Source organism: Sylvia atricapilla, chromosome 6, assembly GCF_009819655.1.
Source record: "Sylvia atricapilla isolate bSylAtr1 chromosome 6, bSylAtr1.pri, whole genome shotgun sequence".
NCBI lineage: Eukaryota > Metazoa > Chordata > Aves > Passeriformes > Sylviidae > Sylvia > Sylvia atricapilla.
In genome coordinates, this window is record NC_089145.1 from 1,476,946 (window position 1) to 1,497,459 (window position 20,514).

The window sequence follows — 20,514 nt, forward strand, 5'->3', positions numbered from 1 at the left end:
ACCGCCCCGGGACCGCCGGTGTCTGCTCCGGGACCGCCGGTGTCTGCTCCTGGAGCCGCTCCGGGACTGCCGGTGTCTGCTCCTGGATCCGCCCCGGGGACCGCCGGTGTGGGCTTCTGGAGCCGCTCCGGGACCGCCGGTGTCTGCTTCTGGAGCTGCTCTGACAACCACAGACAGATATTTACTTCTGGAGCTGCTCCGGGGATCGCTGGTGTTGGCTTCTGGAGCTGCTCCGACAATCACAGATAGATATTTACTTCTGAAGCCGCTCCGACAATCACAGATAGACATTTACTTCTGGAGCTGTTCCGACAGCCACAGATAGATAGACATTTACTTCTGGAGCTGCTCCGACAACCACAGACAGATATTTACTTCTGGAGCTGCTCCGTCCCCTCTATCAGCTGCTCAAAAAAAAAAAAAAAAAAAAAAAAAAAAAAAAAAAAAAGCACCATCGGTAGTTTTAAAATGGCCACAAGAGAGTTGCTGCTGCAGTTTTGAACACCTTTCTTTAGTACTCACCTTTTGCAGTGTAGTTTTCTTTTGGAAGCCGCGTCTAGTCCGTGCGCAGGGGTTTCCGTCACTTTTTATCAGTGGGCAAAATGTTCCCCCGTGGCTGGGATCCCCCAGGGGATCCAAATGAAACGATGCCACAATGGAAATGAGGGGGTTTTAAAACACTCTGGGTAGGAGGGACTGGTTTGTCCGCTGTTCGGGTCTTCCAGAGGAGGGGAGGACCCCAAGGAACGCCATTCCCAGCGAAAAAAACCCATTCCAGATAAACACACAAAGCCAAGCTGTTGTAGAGGGCAAGACGATAAAAAATCCAGGTGAACACAAGAACAACTTAATTCCAAATGTAGCCAGTTCACATTATAAATAGGCTCAGTTATTTTTTTTCCTGGATTATATACAGGGCGCCTTACCCTATAAACCGAATACAGCGTATTTGAAAAACTGGGCTGAGTTTCTTCTCAAAAAGTTGTCTGCCAGAGAACACACGTGCAGAGAACGTCAATCTTTTAGGCACTACTTTTGTCTGTTCTGCATCCTCTTGGAGTCTTCACCTGTCCCTCCACATATAGGTAGGAATACCAACCACATTTTGTATATAATTTTTCATCCATATGTTCCAACACCTCCTATAAAACCGAAAGGCACTGCTACCTAAGTTAGCTACAATTGTCCTTTCCCTCTCAAGCCCCCTACTATTAACAAACAATGAAAATAATAAAATGTAGAATAACTTGTGCACCAAAGCTACAACCCCAACAAAGTGAAACACCTCTCCTTTTAAAGGCAAAGTAACTCTTCGGTTTCTTTAAAAAGTACCACACCCCAAATAGTGTCAATTTTTTTATTTACCTGAAAATTAATTTTGCTGCCCCTCCCCCTCAATCTTCAGACCTACCGAGTTCCAAAAATAATTTCTGCTTTGAACTAATTTACCTGTTGTCCAAATCTTGGCATGATAAATCACAATTGTCCACAAGACACTGCTACAGCAGTTTGAAAGACATAGCTAAAACATCTGTTTTGAGAATCCCTGTCCTTTAAACATGCAAAAATTGCAAGGTTAAAGTTCACTCAGATAATTCTGAAGCACGCAGACAGGATGCATAGTTTAATTTTTACAGCCCTCATTCCAACTAAAGCCTTTAGAGACATTCGGCAATTTTCAAAATGTTGTATTTATTCAAGTATTATCTGAAGATCACTGTAACAGACCCAGGTGCCTTTTCCACGTGCACAGATTTCTTTCAGCAGGGTGTGTGGGAGTTATTAAAATCGAGCAAGTCACGTTTCTCAGGATCTCTCCGAGTTACACAGCAGAAGGAAGTCACCACACAGTTTTGCCAGTTTGTGAAAGCTTTCGCCATTTCACTCATTTATTCTACCTCTCATGTCAGTTCCATTGTTCCATAACAGTTAAGGTTTTACAGCCTCGAAATAATAAACGCATTTTCTGTTCACATTTTACAAGTCTATCCCGCATTGGTTTCACTTTTGAGAAGCAACAATACATGACTTTGAACACCTACTATCACATCAGTGACCAGCAACGCCTAGGCAAGGTTTCTCTAAACAGCAAAGTTTAGCTGAGCAGTGAGTCAGCATTTCCTTCTGCAGTTCCATTTTAGTTTTTTGTTTTTTTTCTAGAAAGATAGATTCTCTGAGAATAGAAAAGAGACTGCAAATGAACAGACAGCAACTCGTACAGACAAACAGAGATGCATCACTGAAAAAGGCTCAGAGCATCCATGGCAGTGTTTCTCCAGGCATTCCACATCCTGCTGTTGAGCTGGAGGACATGATGAAATACTGCTTCCATTATTCTGCAACTTTATCCTTCTGCCTTCTGCTCAATGAAATGGTTTACAAATATATCAAAATTGACATGAACAGCCCTACTGTGAGCCTATTTTGCACTGGTTCCCTCGACTCCTATGTTTCTCCCCAGATATCACTATGGCCGTGATCTCATTTTATTACCAAAGCAACTGTTGCTGCTGTCTAGGACAGCACTTCCATCTTCACCCTGTGGACCAGAATACACTCAAGGTCAGGTTGCTTATTTTAAAAAGTGAATCATAGCTCTGACTCTGAGTAGAAGTAGGCAATAAAGCAGTTTTTTTCCAGAAAACTGGTATTAATGCAAGTGAACTTGAATGATTCCAAAGAAAATGTCACATCTAATGGAATACTTTTGCTACTGAAGAAAGGTCATCATTTGAAACTGATTCTACAGGGCAGCAAACAATCATTAAGATGTTTTATTGACAATACCCACTCACTGCAAAAGTTTCTGCCTGCAAACAATTAGATCTTAGCTTTTCCATAGTGTTTTATTGGCAGTGGAAAATGCATCAGTACTTTATTGAAAGCAATAAATAATACTGTGATAAAAATAGTTCAAAAGTAGACTGTACATATTGTTACATAATCTGAAAATACACAAAAGATTAATAGAAAAACAGAACAGTAACAATGAATTTCAGTTTTACAAGCAAGTTAAAAGTGGAAAACAAAATAAGAAAAACAACATGCTATATATATTGTTGCATAATAAATAATGCACCATCTGAACAGATTCTTGCTGGCTTTTTAATATGCCATTTACAAGTGTCAGATACATTTTCTACTCATACAGTCCAAAATGGCTACAACCATCCAAATGAAAGTCCAGACAGGTCTTTAGAACAAGTTTACAAAACACATAGGATGACTTACATAAGAAAAGTAAGGCCTTTATTAGAAGATGCACTGCTTTAGTTTTCAGCCCATTTGTACCTTCATCTTTCACCACTCGTTTGACAGGAGGCTGCAGTGCTTTAGGATTGGTCCATTAAAACTGGTTCCACCAGCATCTTTCCACCAAGTGTTTTCAAGCAAAAAGGTCTAGGACAAAAAAAGAACCCAACCTCTCTGTGGCCTGTGGCTCACGATCAGGAATCATTATGAAGTCTATTCTTCCTCAGGGAAGGAAAAGCAAAAATAAAACCAGTCCACGGTTTATGGCTTGTTTTCAGTCACTGCGAAGAGTCGCTGCACAAACACAGCAGAGGCTGTTAGGGCACAGGCTATCGCTCCTACAACGTGTCCTGCAGGGTTAAGAGTTCCTCCCAGCTTTTCAAACCACTTCTACTTTAAATAAAGACAAATTGCCACTACTAGACACATCCTCTGTGTGGAGAGGTACAGCTCTGAGAAGAACAACGCTCCTGTACCGTCCCTCCTACGTCAACAAAGGCTCACCTGAAAAAAAGCTGGACTTGTTTTCAGATCTAAGCTAAGAGCTCCAAAAGACAAAATATATACTGCTCGGTGTCGTGATACTTTTACAAAGGTATTAAAATCCTTCTCACCTTCAGTTTCATTATTAAAAAAACAATGATAATTACAGTAACTGCATAATTTACAAAAACCCTATATTGCTCATAGGGACATATACATACAAGCATTACAGTACATTCAGTTGGAAAGACTAAAATTAGAATAAAAAAATCAGCAATGATTTGATTTGTAGACTGAATAGAAACAGAAAAAGTAAGTAACTATATAAATGAGAAGTCACATAAATATAAGAAACATTTAGATTCTAAAATATTTTCTCTATAGTACTCATGAATTTATTTGCTAATTAAAAACTCTGTAATAAAATATCTCAAAGTGTCCATTTAACAAGTATTAACAGGTTAAGGGTTCCAAATGTTCAAAATGCTGCATATCACCGGTAGAAATAGTGTGGGTAAACTGCAAAAACAACAAACAAAAACAACACACAAAAAGAAAAAAACACAGAAGATTCCATTAGCAGGTTTTAACCACCATTTCATTCCAAGATTGTCACAAACAGCTCAGCAGTGCAGCAGTGATGCACTGAATTACTGCCATGCCACGCTGGATGTCATTTTATTGCCTCCTGCAATCTCCAGCTGCAATGCAAATAAAGCAATGAGGGCAAATGTTTCTGCCTCGAGGATTTCCACCCCACGTCATCTGACTACAGAAAATCCTGAGCCAGGGAGGAGAATCTGGGGGAGAGGAGACCTAAAGCTTCAGTTTCTTGCAACTAAAAAATACTTTAAGAGAGCCCCTGAGATTATGAACCAACACACTCATATGGTCTGAGCTGCTCTGTGCAAGAGTTTCCTCTCTCAGCATTTCACATGTAAGAACTCTTTAGAACTCAAGTCATACATGAAAAAAGGTTCTGAATTTGAGGAAGCAAATGCGTGAGTTGGAAGGGATGCTACCAGTAAGAAGAAAGAAGCTGCAAGCAGAGAAGATGGACATGAAATTTACAGTCCATGAAAGATATCAGTGAGGGGGGAAGATCCACTGAATTGGTTTTTAAAAATTCGTTGTGGCATAAAAAAAATAAAACATTAAAACCGAAAAGACTTAGTTTTCGGACTTGCAAAATGAAAGAAGTCCTGTGCCATGAGAAAATGCAGCAGAGGCTGCTGCAGAAGCATTCCAGGACTCCAGATCTTTCACAAGCCAGAATACGTGGATTTTGTTACAGCACATCAAGCTGCCTTTTATCAGCAGCACTGTTCCAGCTCCCCAAATGGAGGCTGCAGGTAGTTAAATCCAAGCAGCCAGCCTAAGCAATCACAGTGCCCAGGAACTGGGAAATTGCAGTTATCCCTCTAACAATTCAATACTGAAGCACATTTTAGCGGGACAACTCCGACCAAGCAAAGACTTTGAGGGATCAACAATCTGAGCTGCAGTGTCACACACTGGATTCTTTTTTTTCCCATCCCTAATTTATTCTCTTCTGCCACTCCAACTCTAGCTGTGCTTCATCCAACCTTTGATTTCAACACTTTCTACAGAGCATTTTAGCACAGGTCCTTTTGGAGGCTGCTTACAAAACCTCCCAGGAACACAGTACTGACAAAACCCAGTATTTCAACACTCAGTCTTTGTTGTAGGAAATAAACTTAGAATTTCCAATATAATGACCTACCCTGAAAACCTGGACTGCTTTCTAGGTGTGTGAGAGCACTGTAGGAAAATCCCTGCTGTTTTATTTCATAAATAGCTGCTTCAGTGTTATTCCTATCAGCTTTACTCACCAGGAGAAGGCTTTAACAGGAGTAGGTCCTTACTGTAGCAGAATCCAATCTTTGTGTTCCTGATACACTGCCTATTCCAAGAAGCATGGGAAGACATGCAGAACACAGCATGCATGTTAGTTTTCAAAAAAAAAAAAAAAAAAACAAAAAACCCACACACAAAAAAAAAAAAAACCAAAACACAACCCTCCAAAGCAATGGTGATTACAGCTTTGGTACTCACCCAACTCTAAGGTTACAAGTTAGAAAAGCAGAATTTATTTTACAGTTTGTATATTAGCCACTTCTTGTGCCAAGGGCTAACAAAAAGAAGTCTAAAAAAAAAATCTGCTTGCCAACTAGCACAGAAAAATTGGCAAAGATGATTTTGTAAGTTATTTATTACTTTATGTAGTTTCTAAATATCTAATATTTCAAAAAGGAAGTGGTTTTACATGGTAAAAACTTACTTTCATTTACAGAATTTTTCACATGAATTCTGGTAAATATTTTGTGCTAGTGACATTATCTAAAATTTAAAAGAGCTTACTGAGAGTAGCATCAGATGCAAAAATTGGTTTTTTGAGCTTTATGAATAAATAAGAGTTTTCAGAAGCTGAGGCAACTCCAACAGATTGTGTTCTCACCCTGTCTGTTCCAATTAAAATAAAATTAATTTTTGTTTCTAGTGTCCTTTGTACACTAAATTCAAGTCAAGGTCTATTCTTATGCTGCTACAGATATGGTTTTTAAACAGACAAGATCCCTCATGTGACAGGTGATCAACTTCCACTTCTAGATGGGATTTTTGGGGTCTGCTTTTGTTGGTTTGGGTTTTTTTAACTCATGTGTGTGTGCACACATATACCCAAAGATTATTAAGTATACAGCAATGAATGAAACAGAGATTTCAAGTATGGTCATTACTGAAGTGACCACTGCAGGGGAGGTAATGCCCCTGTTACTGAAGTTTTACTCATCTCAGATTATCTGAGAGGGTTTACTCACATCATTTTTGAATGCATTTTATTGCCTTTCAGAAGTGGGGCTCATATTGGTTTAATTGCTGCTAATCAGAAATTATGCATCACGTGATTAAAAGACTCCTACTAAGCTGTCATTTTACTTTCCTAAATTACATTTACTTCTAGCTGGGATTCTCATTTTGTTACTCCAGTGATGTGAAAAAGAAACTCCACCTCTAGTACAGCTTCCTGAAATGACAAAGGACCCTATGGTTAAACACAGTGTTATAAACACAACCATGCACAAGGCAGATGCTTTTATGCAGCAAAAAGGTCATTTGGACTTAATTCCCCTGGAATCTCAGGCAAAAAAAAGCACATCATGCTTAAGATCATACAAAATCAATACCATCAATCTGCATCTTCTTTGGCTGCATAGAGGGTGAAGACATTGAGGTCGTAACTCTGAAATTTGCAGGAAGAGTCTCTGCTGATCCAGCAGCTAAACCTCTTATGTCCTTTGGTCTAAACTTCTTTCTCCACGAAGGCGCTCTCCTAAAGCTCTTATCATCATCCTGTCATATTGACAAACAACATTAGCAGTGCAAAAAGTGTGGGATTGTTACTGACATTAAAAGGATTACTGACAAACTTAAGCAAACGTATCACCCTTGAAGGAGGTAATTGTGAGGAAGAAAAAATAAGTGTATTAAATACTGCATTGCCAAACAGGGTTTTCCTTAAGCACTTGGGTAAATGTAACTTAATTACCCAAGTGCATTTTCCTTCCCCCATTAATATATCTGCATCTTTCAAGCAATAGTCCCACCTCAGAAATATAATGCTGCACTGAAATATAATGCATAATATGATGCTAACTAAATACAGCCTAAGTTCCACCTCCAAAAACATATTTGGCAGAGAAAGTATTGTGTCAGTGCAAATATATCCACTGGGCAGCTCCATTTGCCAACTTCCCATTTAGAAACAGTTCGGTCTGCTGAATGCTGTTTTACCTCAGATTTATTCCCTTGTACAATTAGGAAATAAGTGTCTACATTATTTGAAGAGATCTTCATGATCAAACTTCCCTGTGTCACTAGAACACAGCAAACATCTGCTCCCTCAGAGCTCCTTTCCCAGTTTGAAATCTCCAAGGAAAACACTTTAGAAAGCCATCAATGCTTTCTGATGGGTTGTTAAAACCTTGGTAGAGATGCACATGGGAACAGAGCTGTCAGGAGCTTCCCCCTTCCCCTGTCCGCTTCCTCAGCCCAGCACCAATGTTTTAAAGACTGGTTTCCTGAGCTGGTTAACCACAAGGGTTTTGTGACTTCAGCCTTAATCTGGAACACTTTTGCCTGCATGTGCTATCACATCAAATCCCATCAGCACCAAAGATGAGGCAGCATGGAATTAATTAAGGCTGTCCTGGGGAAGTAACACCAGCTTGAATGTGCCCACTGAGCAACTTAGAAGGTTAAAGATGGAACACTCTCCCCTCTGTGCTGTGGGTGCACAGAACAGCCTCACACTTAGAGAGCTTTACTCTCATTTCAGTGCAGTTTATACAACAAGATCACAGGCTGCCCAAAAGAAATTACTTTGATGTGTAAATACACCTGGTGGTCTTCTGCACCAATATGAATTAAAATCAACATGAGATTTCTTAAAACCCCCTAAAAGCTCTTTGAAACACTGCTCTTCAGGATAAAGTGCCTTTTTCTGTCACAGCTTGTTCACTGCAATGCTGGTCACTAATTTTCCCATATTTCAGATAAAGAGGATTCAGCCCAAAGTGCTGCTATTAGACATTAAGGATGTGAGCTAGAAAACCAAAGTTGCAGATCTTCCCAATACTTTATATTCAAAGTCATCTCACCAAAATACACAAACCCTGCTGTATTTAGAAACCCCCAGAGACAAGGAGTTTCATGTTAAGGTGTCTGTCACTATTCTGTCTAAAGCTTGAAGAGACTTTGGCTAAATTTTTTCAGTGAGCAGTTCTGATAAAGTTTCCAGGACCATAAAATGGGTCAACAACTTGAGTAACTTACTTCATCAAGTCTTCTGTCAGTGCCCATAGCAAGGAGGTTATTGAATTCCCTCTCCAGAACAGCACGAGCCTGAAGTTTGTGGTATGAAAGAAATGGAAGTTAATTCCAAAAGATTAGTAATTAGTAACCTATAATGATTCTAAAAACTTAATAGGACCCAAATTGTTTAGTGCTTTCTTATCAGATTACTAAACATACTTTATACTCAAAAGGTCAATACTTGAAAAGTTACAATTTAATTTTTAACTTACTAAAAATATAAGGAAAACTTAACAGCTCTCCTCTAGTTGTGACATGAAAGTTCATGATTCTGCCTCAGACTTAATTAAAAACTAGCAAAAACTAGCAAACAACAAAAATGATGAGTTTCACATGACTGTTTGTGAAGATGGGTTGTAAGGAAAATATTCAAACAATTTTCTCCTTAAGCAAATTTACCAGGGAGAATTGCTATTAACAAGTAGAAAACCATTAGAAAAGCATGACCAAGTTTTTGTCTTGTGTGACAATGGACAACTTTGCACTGCTAGTTTCTAGATGTTCTTAACTGTGAAAAAACCCAATCAGCTCCATTTTTAACCTTCCTAAGAGGCCTAAAGTGCCTCGTCCTTGCTTACCTGTGTGTTTTGAGTGGGGATTTGCAGCAGGAGAGCTAATGCATTGTAATCAAAGGATTCATCTAAGGCCACGAGTGCACCGTGAACTCCGCTCTCGAGCAGGTTATTCGCGTATTCCTTAAGGCCGATGGACACAACCCAGTGGATCATCCTCTCATTGCTCCACACCAGGACATCTGGGGAGGCACAAACACAGTGCCAGGCTCATTACAACACCACTTCTCTGAACCAAACCGGCCACAGTCATGAATTGGAAGTAGAAGTGGAAGTAAACATATTAGAAGTCTGCTGGGAGATGTTTCAGACCATAACTTCAATATTCGAAGGAGCACTTCTCTAGAGGGCAAGAGATGCACCCACTCTATTTGGGAGGCTAAAAACAACCAGCTACAACCCTGGCTTGGTTGCTGCCAGTTAGTTGTGACTCCTAGGAATGATCTCAGGCACAGTCAGTAAGTTAAACACCAAAAGGTACCAATGTTTTAAAAGGAAAGGGAAAAGAGGGGGCACAGAATGTTCTAAGCAAGTTTTTAGACTCAGATATCAGAAAATACTTCTGATATTAGGCAGGGAACAAAACTGCTATGGGAAATCTTGGAAAACCATGAATTCGCACCCTGCTTTCTCTTATTGCTTCTCTCTTGTACAATAATCACCATGAATCTGGAATATATAAATACCCAAGTACTGGGAATAGAAGTTACCAGCTACAAGCAACAAAAAAAAAAATCATGCAGATGTCAAGTCACATCAAAAAGAGGAGAAGAAGAAATAAGGACGCCCTCCCCCTCAACATGTTCTTAACTCTCCCTCTCCTAAAACATTTAGTTTCAAACTTCAGAGCAGTAGGAGTTTCAAATATGTTCACATTTGTAGCATAAGTAAATGATTTAATGATGTGTTTTATCCTTCAGTGCTCAGGGCCTACATCCAGACACACCTTGTGCATTTTACACTTGATATTTTATAAGTGGTTCCATCCTCTAAAGCCTTTTCTTTGTTAAGAATTAAATCCTTTGTTAAGGATTTTTGAGGCTGATCAGTGAAAACATGGCAGAATCAGACTGAGGTGAAGACAATGCACTAACCCTTAATTTCCTTCTGGCTTTCTTCTCTTTTTCTTTCCAGTTCTTTTCGATCGTAATTCAGTCTTCGGAGGCACATAATTCCACACTGAAAACTGTTTCTGTTTGGACCAGAGGAAAGAAAATCAGAAAGGAAAACATTTAGAGATAATGCAAACACTTAACTGTGAGTGAGGTTTCCAGCTTCAACCAACCTCCTTCCTACCTGTGAAAGCTGTCCACCATCTTCAGCTGCCCACGCAGGTCTTTTTTAGTTAAGTGATCCAGCATCCGAGCATCCACCAGGCATTCCATGAAGTAGCTACGGTACTGAGGGAGCCCCAGGCTGGGCAGCCACTCATTGCCAATCCACTCGTGGTTCATGTCACCGTAGGCTAATGTCTAGTTTGAAAAAAAAGCATTAAGGGACAAGCTTATTGAAATGAGAAATGAAATGCTGTTTTAGAAAGCCTATTTTAAAGAAATTGCTTATTTCATGCTTAGCCTGTAAAGATAAGCACATCAGAATACTGAATACTCTATCTGTGTGTTTTCTCCAAAGAAGTCACCCTCATGGAGAAAAACAAGTTCAGATATTCACAACAGCAAGTAAAACTGCATCAATTTATATCAAGAAATAGCATGACAAAATATGCAAGAGCTATTAAAATTTATAAAAGGACTAATCTACATGGTTGGATAGCAAAAGGCATAGAATTTCATTGTGTTGAGATGTTGCAAATACTCTCTTGAAAACTGGGAGGGAAATCTTATTTTTGATGTGACTTTATAAAGAAATTATATCAGAAAAATAACTGCAGGCCTTTTTAAATACAATTTGCTCTTTTCAGAAGCTGATAAAACCCTGCTACTGAAAAACGAGCCATTCTAAATGCTACTCCTTATCCTAAAAGAGACTTTTCTCATTACAGTTTTGATCTGCAAATCATCAGACTTTTTTTTTTTAGAGAAAACATCTATAAATATTATCTAATCACTCCTTGGGCAACAAACCCCGGAAGCTCAATTTTTCAAAAGCATAATAATTCAGATTTTTCTGTTAAAAGTCAAAAGCTTTAGTTTCCCTCTAGAGGAAGCACCTTCCAGTAAGAAGCAAGGCCACAGGGAAATGCACCTCTCCAAGCCATTAGAAGGTGGAAGAAAGAAAAAGCTTCTTACTCTGGGCTTGTTATCACTGACAATCAACAAATGAGTAGCTGAGATGTAGTTAGTGGGACTTAAACCAGGTTTAAGCTGGAGGGCAGCCAAGCAAGAAGAGCCCATACTGTCCAAAGATATGGATCATGGGTAAGTCCCAAGTTTTGTTTCTGTCCCTGTATAAATACTCAGCTACATCAATGCCTGAAAATACAATTAGGATTTGCCACCACTTTAAGGCAAAACAATCAATCAAGGGGGATTACAGAATTAGTGCACAGAAATCCACTTAACCATCCAGGCTCAGGGTATCTTGTGGCACACCTGGGATGGTGGCTGGCTTGGACTGGGACTTTCTGCACAGTGCAGATATTACTCTTGGAATTCTGGCATCCTCAGAGAGCCACCCCCACCAAAACTATAAAATATTTAAATCACAAGTATTTCCTAAGTGTGCATTGTAGGGAGATAAGCCTGCAGTTTCCCCCTCTCCCAATCCCCAGGTCACACCCAGAATCATTAAAAGATGCTGGCCTAAAGGAAAAACAGATTCTTGCATGCTCTAATGATTGTGACAATTTACATACAGTCGGTAATATTAGATAAAGTTTCCAACCTGAGCCCAGCTTCCCTCCTCATCTTCCTGTTAGGTGGTTAGGAAAGCAAAAGAACACACATATATTAGTGGTTGAGTTTAGTAAGGAGGTCAAAGTTAATGGTGCACTGCAAGACTCTAAATCTACTGCATACCAAAAAAAAATCTAAATAAGGCAAGCATCATGCAATGCAAATAATTATAGACAAGGCCCTTATTTTTGTATGAAAAGTTGCAAACCCCATCTACTGATTAAGTTTTCTGGAGAGAAGAAATTTCTGCACCAATAATTCAATTTGTCTATTTGTCAATCAAGTCAGAGCTCCATTTTACAGATTAGAGTTTTGTTTACCATCTTATCAATGTTGATTTTTTTTTTCCTCCCTTCTGGAAAAAAAGCTATCAAGATGCAGATTGCAAAGTTAATAATTAGAAGAAGCAATGATCCAGAATTTTAGTGCGTTAATTTGGAAAAAAAAAAAAAAGAAAGAAAAAAAGAACAAAGAAAATAAAAAGGCCAAAAGGTACTTGATTCAAATGTTCAAGAAGTGGGAAAAGCACTCTAAGGAAGAGAAGTGGCAACACTGTAAACTAACCGTTTGTTGTGTGGCTGTAAGATTTTCCATCTCTTCATGTGTTACCCAGACATTTCCCGTGGTCTAACATGAGCCCACAGGGAATCAATCCCATCCAGTGAAAGGAAAGCAGTAACAAAGAGGAGAGGTTGCAGAACAGATAAGCAATCGGTACATGTAAGGAGCAGGCATGGGCAAAGCAATGGTCTCTAGTCAGGTACAGCTACTGACAGTCATGGCATGCAATAAAAGCCTACTCACAGGGATCACTTCCTTCACAGATAGTAACAAAACTGAGCAGCAGAAACAGCTGACAGGATTTAATTAAGGAGTAATCACTCAGCTCTGCTCTAATCCACAAAATACATTTGGAGCCTAGCACATAACCCCAGGAATAACTTTAGACTGCAGGGGAGACAGACTCATGAAACAAAATTCCCACTAAGTGCCTAAATTTACTGTAGAGACACAGGGGACTCCTAGATCATGTAGTCCGAATTATTTGGAGTTATTGGCTGCATTAAAAGAGCCTCCAACTATCCTACACGTTTCTGTACACACTTGTATACTTCATCTGTATTTTAAAATCTCTGGAGGCTAAAAGATGAGGCCAGTAACACATACTCTAAACACTTTGGATTACATACTTCCACTGAAATAAACTTCTCTTTTCCTCAAGAAAGAAAATGGCAGTTACTCCTTTAGTTAATCTCATGAAAGGAAGGAACAGCCTATATTTAAATAATGCGCTCCTTTCCAGAAATTCTTAGTGGAAGCTCAGTTCTAAGTTTACAGTCAAATGTGGGGAAATTCTAAGTGTTTAACAGTGCAGGGGTTTCCTTACCGTCCTTGAGGTGGGAGGGGCAGAGGGGCTGGTCAGGGACATGATTTCCTGGATGGCCAGGCGGAGCTTGAGCCTGTGCAGGGGGTTGCTGATGCCGATTTCCCGCTGGATTTCCGTGTCAGACAGCGCTGACATGATAGCACCGCTTTTCACATTGGCTCGGCAGGCGGCCACGTACCAGGCTGGCATCCCCACCCACAGCTGCAGCACAGAGAGAAGGAAGTCAACAGGATGGGGAAAACATTCCTGCCTCCAAACCCGCGCAGTCTTTACAAGCCTGTATGTTGAGGGGCAGTTTGATTCCTTTTGGGAGGACCACTCACCTCCAGCCACACCACCACAGTGGGCCCATCCCACTGCGCAAAAGGCAAACCTTGTCTTCTGGCTTCCTCCAGCAACTCGTGCCTACAATTGCAGAAACAGTCATTAGTTACAGTGGATGTTACAAGTCCATCGCTGCACTCACTTCACTACGTTCTTTCCAATAATTAACTTCTTCCTTTCCCAGCCAGCCTTATATGATACACGCCCCCAGGCAGGTACAGCACACACACACACGGACTACAATAGGATGAAAGCTGAGCTGGGCAGGAAATCTGAGAGCAGCAGAGATGTGGATCTTGCCTTTCACAACCTGGTGTCTGAAGCCACTACTGACACTCTACCCAAAACTCCCAACCCCAAATGGAGATGTCAGGGATATTTGGCCATCAGACTCTCGACTATGCAGTTTTCTGCCCAGCGAAGCTGAACCAAAGCAGTCATTTCACGTGGCAACACGTCAGACACGCCTGTCCATCAGGCTGTCAGGGCTGGACACTGGGACAGTGACCATTTCAGCCTGTCAGAACATCAGGCACAGCTTCACACACCCAGAGTTGTGTTTGGCAATTCTGTCCTGACAGGCTGTGTACTGAAACTCGGCTTTCATCTCCCCCGATGACACCATTTCCTTTGTTGTTCTGAAGCAGAAGTGCCTGAAGTTTAATACTGACAATTCAGCTGCCAGAGACAATGGAAGCTCACAAGGTCCCTATAAATAGCTGCCAAAAATGTTTGATAAACCAAAGGACAAAAACTAGCACTGTGGGTATAAGCATACAATACTGCTTGGATATGCCTGGCTGAAAACATGGAGGAAGCCTAAAAAAGGCATTTTTACACTGCCTTTGAAAGCCAGTTATATATGGCTAAATCGCCACTCATTCTCCTTCGAAAATCTGAAAAAATACCTTCACCTAATTAGACTGATTTTACTGTTCTTTATTCATGCCTGCAAGTGTAGAATTAAGATATACAGCAATACTACAGATTCGAGATCCTACATTATGTATTTATTATTTTCTTACTATTTAAATCAAATAAAATCTCCTTGCCTTTTGAACTAACTGCAGAGAGCTAAAATAACATTTTTACAAGTTATAGGTATTAAAATACACAAGGCACCTTGAAGAGTGATTACTGACAGACAAGGAGCTTTTTTGCTACTCCTACAAAATGGGAATGCAGCATTCAGCTCTTTTAGACATATCTAAAAGATATGTCTACATCTTTTGCTCTGTATCTCCTTGTGTTATATTGGTAGATAACTACATGTTAAAAAGCAATCAATGAAGCAATAAATACACTGGCAACTACTTTATCAATAGATAGCACTTCTTCACCTGCACACCAATGAATTCCTATTGCTCTAGAAGAACCTCCCAGTAGTTTGTCCTAATTAAATGTGCTTCCAGGAATGGGAAAAGGAGAGGAAAGGAAGGAACTGCCAGACAACTGGTTACAAATAATCATTCTAAGCACCATTTTGGGATACATCCTTTAAGGTGGAACGGTGTTCAGCAGTCAGCAGCTCAACTGCTGAATTTCACTACCAAAGAAGACTGTAAAAGCTTAGACATATTTGTATACTTCAAAAAGATACATATATTTCTAAATTGGGAATAAAGGATTAGCTATTTCCCTGCTACTGTGGAATGCTTTACATTCATACCACAATTAATTAACCCTGAACACATTTAGTTCTGCTTCTCTTTGTTGTTTAAAGATTTAAAAATTAGGAAAAAAAAATTAGTAAGATCATATGAAACACTGTTTGGTAAGAACCGAATAAAGTGCTTAGTACAGTATTTTCCAGAAAGGAACACAAGGATTTTTCCAAGAACTTTAACTTCCACATTAGTGTCTATGCCTTCCTTTTTGGTGGTTGCACTGTGTGCAGTTCAGAGAGTATCAGTGTCATTTCTGGTTGTTCGTAGGTCTCATTATATACTTCATGGTAACCATGGAAGACTGAATCCTTTGGAGTAGAATACAAGGAATACATAAAAAATGTAAGGAGAGGGTATGATGCCAACTTGAAACTCATGTTGGTATTGCAGGCGGAAAATAATCGTGTGATGGAGGAAACACATAAAAATAGAAACAAAGAAAAAAAAAAGTTCATGAGATGTCTATGCAGAAATTATTCAATTGATCCAAAGAGGAAAGCAACCATGAAGTGGAAAATTAATTGCAGAATTTGTTCATATGCAGTAAGAGAAAAAAACTAGCATGAACAGAAAATCATAAACCCCTAAGCTTAATATGAGACCCAGGCACAAAACATCTCATAGGGAGAATTCAGAAGCAGCTGCTGTTTCATCTGCAAATGAAACTGCATTCATGGGTTTTTTTCCTATAGCAGAGAACTTCCCTTTTCCAACTATTCCCTTCAAACTCCACCAAGACATTTGCTGCATTCCAGTAAAATGTGATCAGGTAACTGAAAGATCTTAACTGCCAGGCCAACTGAGTCTCACAGCCCAACCAGTGTATCAGTTAGGAAATAGGTGCAAAATCCAGCCCCATCATCTTTGTGAGGAAAAAAAAATACTGCAGTGGTGTTAGCAGTGTCAACAGGTGGTACAAACCTGGCCCTGTGAAGGATAAAAGAGTGCCAAAAGAGTGGCTGGCTACTGGAATAACTCCTGGGTGACAAAACCAAGGGAGAGGTGTCTGGAGACGTAATAAAAAACCTGGCTGAGCTTCCCTTGGAACAGGAGCCTGAACATGCTGCTGCAAGGCTTGTTGTTAGACACATTCCAGAGGCATCTCCCAGCAGCTGGGGAGGACAAAAGCTGTGGTCACAGGGAGTGAGAAATGATGTCAAAGCTGCAGGTGGTGCCTGATGCAGCAGAGAGTGCACAGGACCTTCTGGAGACCGTGTGGAAGATCTATGCTCAGAAGGGCAGGAGAGCACACGCTCACCCCATAACAAAAATAAAGCAGCCTGGAGCAACCTCACTTTGTCACTGGATTAAGACAGCATGGGAATGGATCATGCAGAGCTCACAGCCAGAGAGGAATGCTGTGCCCCACATTTCTTGGATGGAAACTGAAGAAAACTGACTTGGAAGAAGTTCAGAACACAGTAAACGCTGCAGTGTGGGGAAGAGAGTGATACTGATGGAAGTGACAGAGCTTCAGGGTGCAAAAACTGAGAAGCAACAGTTGTAAAACATGAGATGGAAACAGGCAGAGAGCATCAGGGGAAAGTTAAGATCCTTATTCTAGACTGAGGTTGGGGATGTAGTAAGTGTTTTGTGTGTGAGAGTTATCTTAAATTTAGGGTTGCCTTCCTTTTTGATGAATACAGTACTAAGCTGGTTGTGCTGCACACAGAAAAGCACAAATACAGTTGTGGCAAACACTGTCACTACCACAGCTCACACAGGAGATGAACACTTAGGTTTAGTAAACACCAAACAACACTTCTACAGAAACATATCTACCTTGGAAACACAAATATCTACTATTGCTAAACAGCTTTCAAATCCCAGATTACAAAACTAATCTAAGAGGGTTTAATATTTCCACTATAAAAGCTCACACCATGCAAGTTAAGACAAGACACTGAACTAGTTTCACACTGAACTAGGTGACACTGGATTTATTTCAGCAACACGTTTTCATAATATATTATTTTGAATCTAATATTTCCTCTCATGATCAGACTTTTCTGAAGAAAGCAGAGGTTTTAATAATATTGCTAAAAAATCCAAACGAGTCTTATCATACTTGCACAACAATCCTAATAAAAATAAATACAAACTTACCCTGATTTTGCACTACCACATCAAACGGTAAACAAAAGGAAAATAAAATAATGAAGGACAAATATAAAACTAGGATTAAACTGAACTCAAAGGCATACAAAAACAGACAAATACTGGGTACTGTAATTTAATTCTGTAACTATAAATAGGTTTTCGTTAGCAGATGCTGAACGCTGCCATTGCCTGTTTGTGCACACGCAAGCAGAAATCAGAAAGATAAATGAGCAAATAGGGATTAGAGACAGCTATAAATAGAATGAGCTGTCATTGTTCCAAGCATTCAGGTAGCTGGAATTCTTTTTGCTGAATACAAGGTTTTGTAAGCAAACAGTCAGTCAGAATTTGTTTTAACCCACCCTCCTCCAATATCAGAGTGAAAAGCAATTCAGAGCAGCTTTACCACTTTTTCTTTTTGATAAGGAGCATCTCAAAAAGGCAGCAAGGGATCTTTGATCCCTTGTGATAATACTGCTTCCCATGTTCAGAACTCCTCTCAGGATTCTGAACAGTTGCATGAAAGCATCTTGCTTGGATTTTTCAAATAGTAGATCTAGATTGTAATTATTTCATTGAGTGATAGAGAACAGAAGGCTCCAGGGAGACTTTAGAGCTGCTTCCAATACCTGAAGGGGCTGTGGAGGAGATGGAGAGGGGCCTTGAAAGAGCTGGGGAAGGCAATTCCAAACTGAAAGTTTTCATTTGTTTAATAGAGACAGCTGCCTTTTAAGCAATCTGCATCACAGAGCCATAAATTATACTTTAAGTAATACCAGTAAATTTTTGAAAAGCAGAATGTTTACAAGAAAAGCCATGATTTATCTGCAACTGCACTTCTTGCATTTCTTAAAGCAAGACAGTATGGATTGTTTCACTTGAGAATGAAACTTGTGGCTGGTATTGAGAAATACAAATACCTATATTGCTCAAAGAACAGACCTTACCACTCACTCTTTACATATGACCAGACTAAAACTATTTATTCAACCAAGATGTGGTATGGTCTTTAAAGAAAAGGGAAAATACCAGATCATAATAATATATGATTGCCTTCAGAGCAGCATTCTGAAGAAAAACAGCTGAGTCTTCTGTTATCCAAACAAATCCACATTCCATTCTGACTTTTCAATCCAACATACTGCTGCTTTTCATTAGCAACCACCAGGCATTATTCTTATTAGTTAAGAGAACTTAGGTACTGCAGGAAATCCCTCTCAAAGGGAAAATTAGCACCCTTTCTTTTCAACATTTAATGTCTGTCTTCAGAAGGCAAGGAAAGTCTGACCCTCATCAGTTTTTTACAGCTGAACAGAACAGAAGCAGCAGAAGTTCAAGGTATGCAGCTCAGCATAGGGGGAAAAAATGGAAGGAATGCCTGATCCTACTTACAGAAATATTAATGTTTCCTATAGTACCATATAAGCATCAAGTCAGGATTTCTACCAGTAGCAATATCTGGTTTTCATCTATGATTAGTCTTTGCTTCATCTGTTCCAAGTCTGGAAACAACAAAGCATGCAAACAGACGCTGCAAAGGTGAGCAGTAAACTAAAGATTTTCTGAGATAGAGTGAAAAAATTCTCATGACTAGTAAAAGGTAACTGCATACAAGGTGCCATAAAAAAAAGGAGTAGCCCCAATTGATTAAAAAACCCTGAAGAAACCAGGGCTATACGGTGCACAGAAAAAGACTTCAGCAGACAGTCTTAAACAGAAGTGAAAAAACTGGTGAAGAGAGAAGCTGCCAGCAGCTGCAATACAAAGGGACAGAGAAAGGAGCCAGCAAATTCATACACAGGCTTGTCTGCACACAGCATCTCGTGCTTCCCTTCTGTCAATTCCTCCACACTCCGGAGCAAATAACAGCCAAACCAACTTTGGGAATCTCCCATTTGAATTAAAGCTATTTATTATTTATTATATCTAATACCTCCCAAAACAGGTGTGAAATACAATGAATTTAGGGGGAATTTAATAAGATCCCACTTCTATCTCCAAATTTCTTTATTACAGCAGTCCAACTGTAAGATTTAACATAAATCCCTTTCGAACTTACCATGATCTATACTGCTATTAATGTTCTGGAAAAACAGCAAGAAAACCCAAAATCCAAAACCAAACAACCCAAACCCTAAACTACAGAGGCTTATTAGCCATAGCACCATATTAGGCAAAAATACCCCAAAACCAAATGAAAAAATAAAACCACAGCATTTTTAAACAAAGCAATGCATGAATAACACAGGATTAAAAATATCTGATAACTTACTTTTTCTGCATTTTCCTGTTTTTCTCTGCCTGACCTCCAAGTTTGCTAAGACCTAATGCATCCTGAGAGGAACCATCTGCTTCTCCCATGCCACCTACAAAAAAAAAAACCCCGAAACTCAAGTCACTCTCAATTTAATCCTCTGTAATATTACTGATCAGGAATGTGTCAAAGCAAACCCCCGAGGCCATCTCTCCCACTGTGTAAGAAAAAGCAAACCAACCTTGTCCTAGAGCTTCCTTGCTTCCTTGTCCAGGTCGTCCCTTTTCCTTCTTGCCAAACAGGCGGCCAATGGAGGATTTGATCCCCTTCTTTTTGGGGGCTTTGTGAAGGGAATCTTGGCTGCTGTTACTGCTACTAGGATTACTTGTTTGCCCATCTTGTGAACCTGTTGAACTGTACCAGTAGAAACAGTCATAAAGGAGCCCATGTACAACAAATTCACCAGAGATATGTTCAGGGTTCTGTGCAAGTTAATCGAAGTTCAGTAACTCACTAATGGCATTTAATTTCAGCTTTTGGGAGTTATGAAAAGAACTGTTGACAGCACAAGTTCCTGACTGAAAGGGGCAGGCAAAGTTTGAAATACTTGAGTGGAATCCATCTCAAGTATTGAAAAGATTCACTTTGAAAAGAATATCTGTCAATCAAAGTGATGGCAATTTTGCAAGAAATTTCTTCATTTATAGCTAAGTAACAACTTAAAGAG

General features: G+C 39.7%; 1 protein-coding gene across 8 annotated transcripts in view; it reads right to left on the reverse strand.

Moving 5' to 3' along the window:
• Positions 1-2,760: 2,760 nt before the first annotated feature.
• PPFIA1 (PTPRF interacting protein alpha 1) overlaps positions 2,761-20,514 on the reverse strand; it is a 53,647-nt gene continuing 35,893 nt past the window's right edge. For 3 of the 8 annotated variants that reach the window (XM_066320456.1, XM_066320455.1, XM_066320462.1), the window contains 13 exons: positions 20,029-20,201; positions 19,806-19,899; positions 13,766-13,847; positions 13,443-13,643; positions 12,620-12,682; positions 12,045-12,071; positions 10,497-10,672; positions 10,295-10,392; positions 9,207-9,382; positions 8,590-8,658; positions 6,942-7,107; positions 5,589-5,659; positions 2,761-4,254 (listed from right to left, as the gene is read on the reverse strand). In XM_066320456.1, the coding sequence (XP_066176553.1) occupies positions 5,601-5,659; positions 6,942-7,107; positions 8,590-8,658; positions 9,207-9,382; positions 10,295-10,392; positions 10,497-10,672; positions 12,045-12,071; positions 12,620-12,682; positions 13,443-13,643; positions 13,766-13,847; positions 19,806-19,899; positions 20,029-20,201 (1,384 nt within the window). In that variant the 3' untranslated portion in view covers positions 2,761-4,254; positions 5,589-5,600. The remainder of the gene's footprint in view (positions 4,255-5,588; positions 5,660-6,941; positions 7,108-8,589; positions 8,659-9,206; positions 9,383-10,294; positions 10,393-10,496; positions 10,673-12,044; positions 12,072-12,619; positions 12,683-13,442; positions 13,644-13,765; positions 13,848-19,805; positions 19,900-20,028; positions 20,202-20,514) is intronic. The other 5 variants (XM_066320459.1, XM_066320457.1, XM_066320458.1 and 2 more) reach the window with 5 other exon arrangements.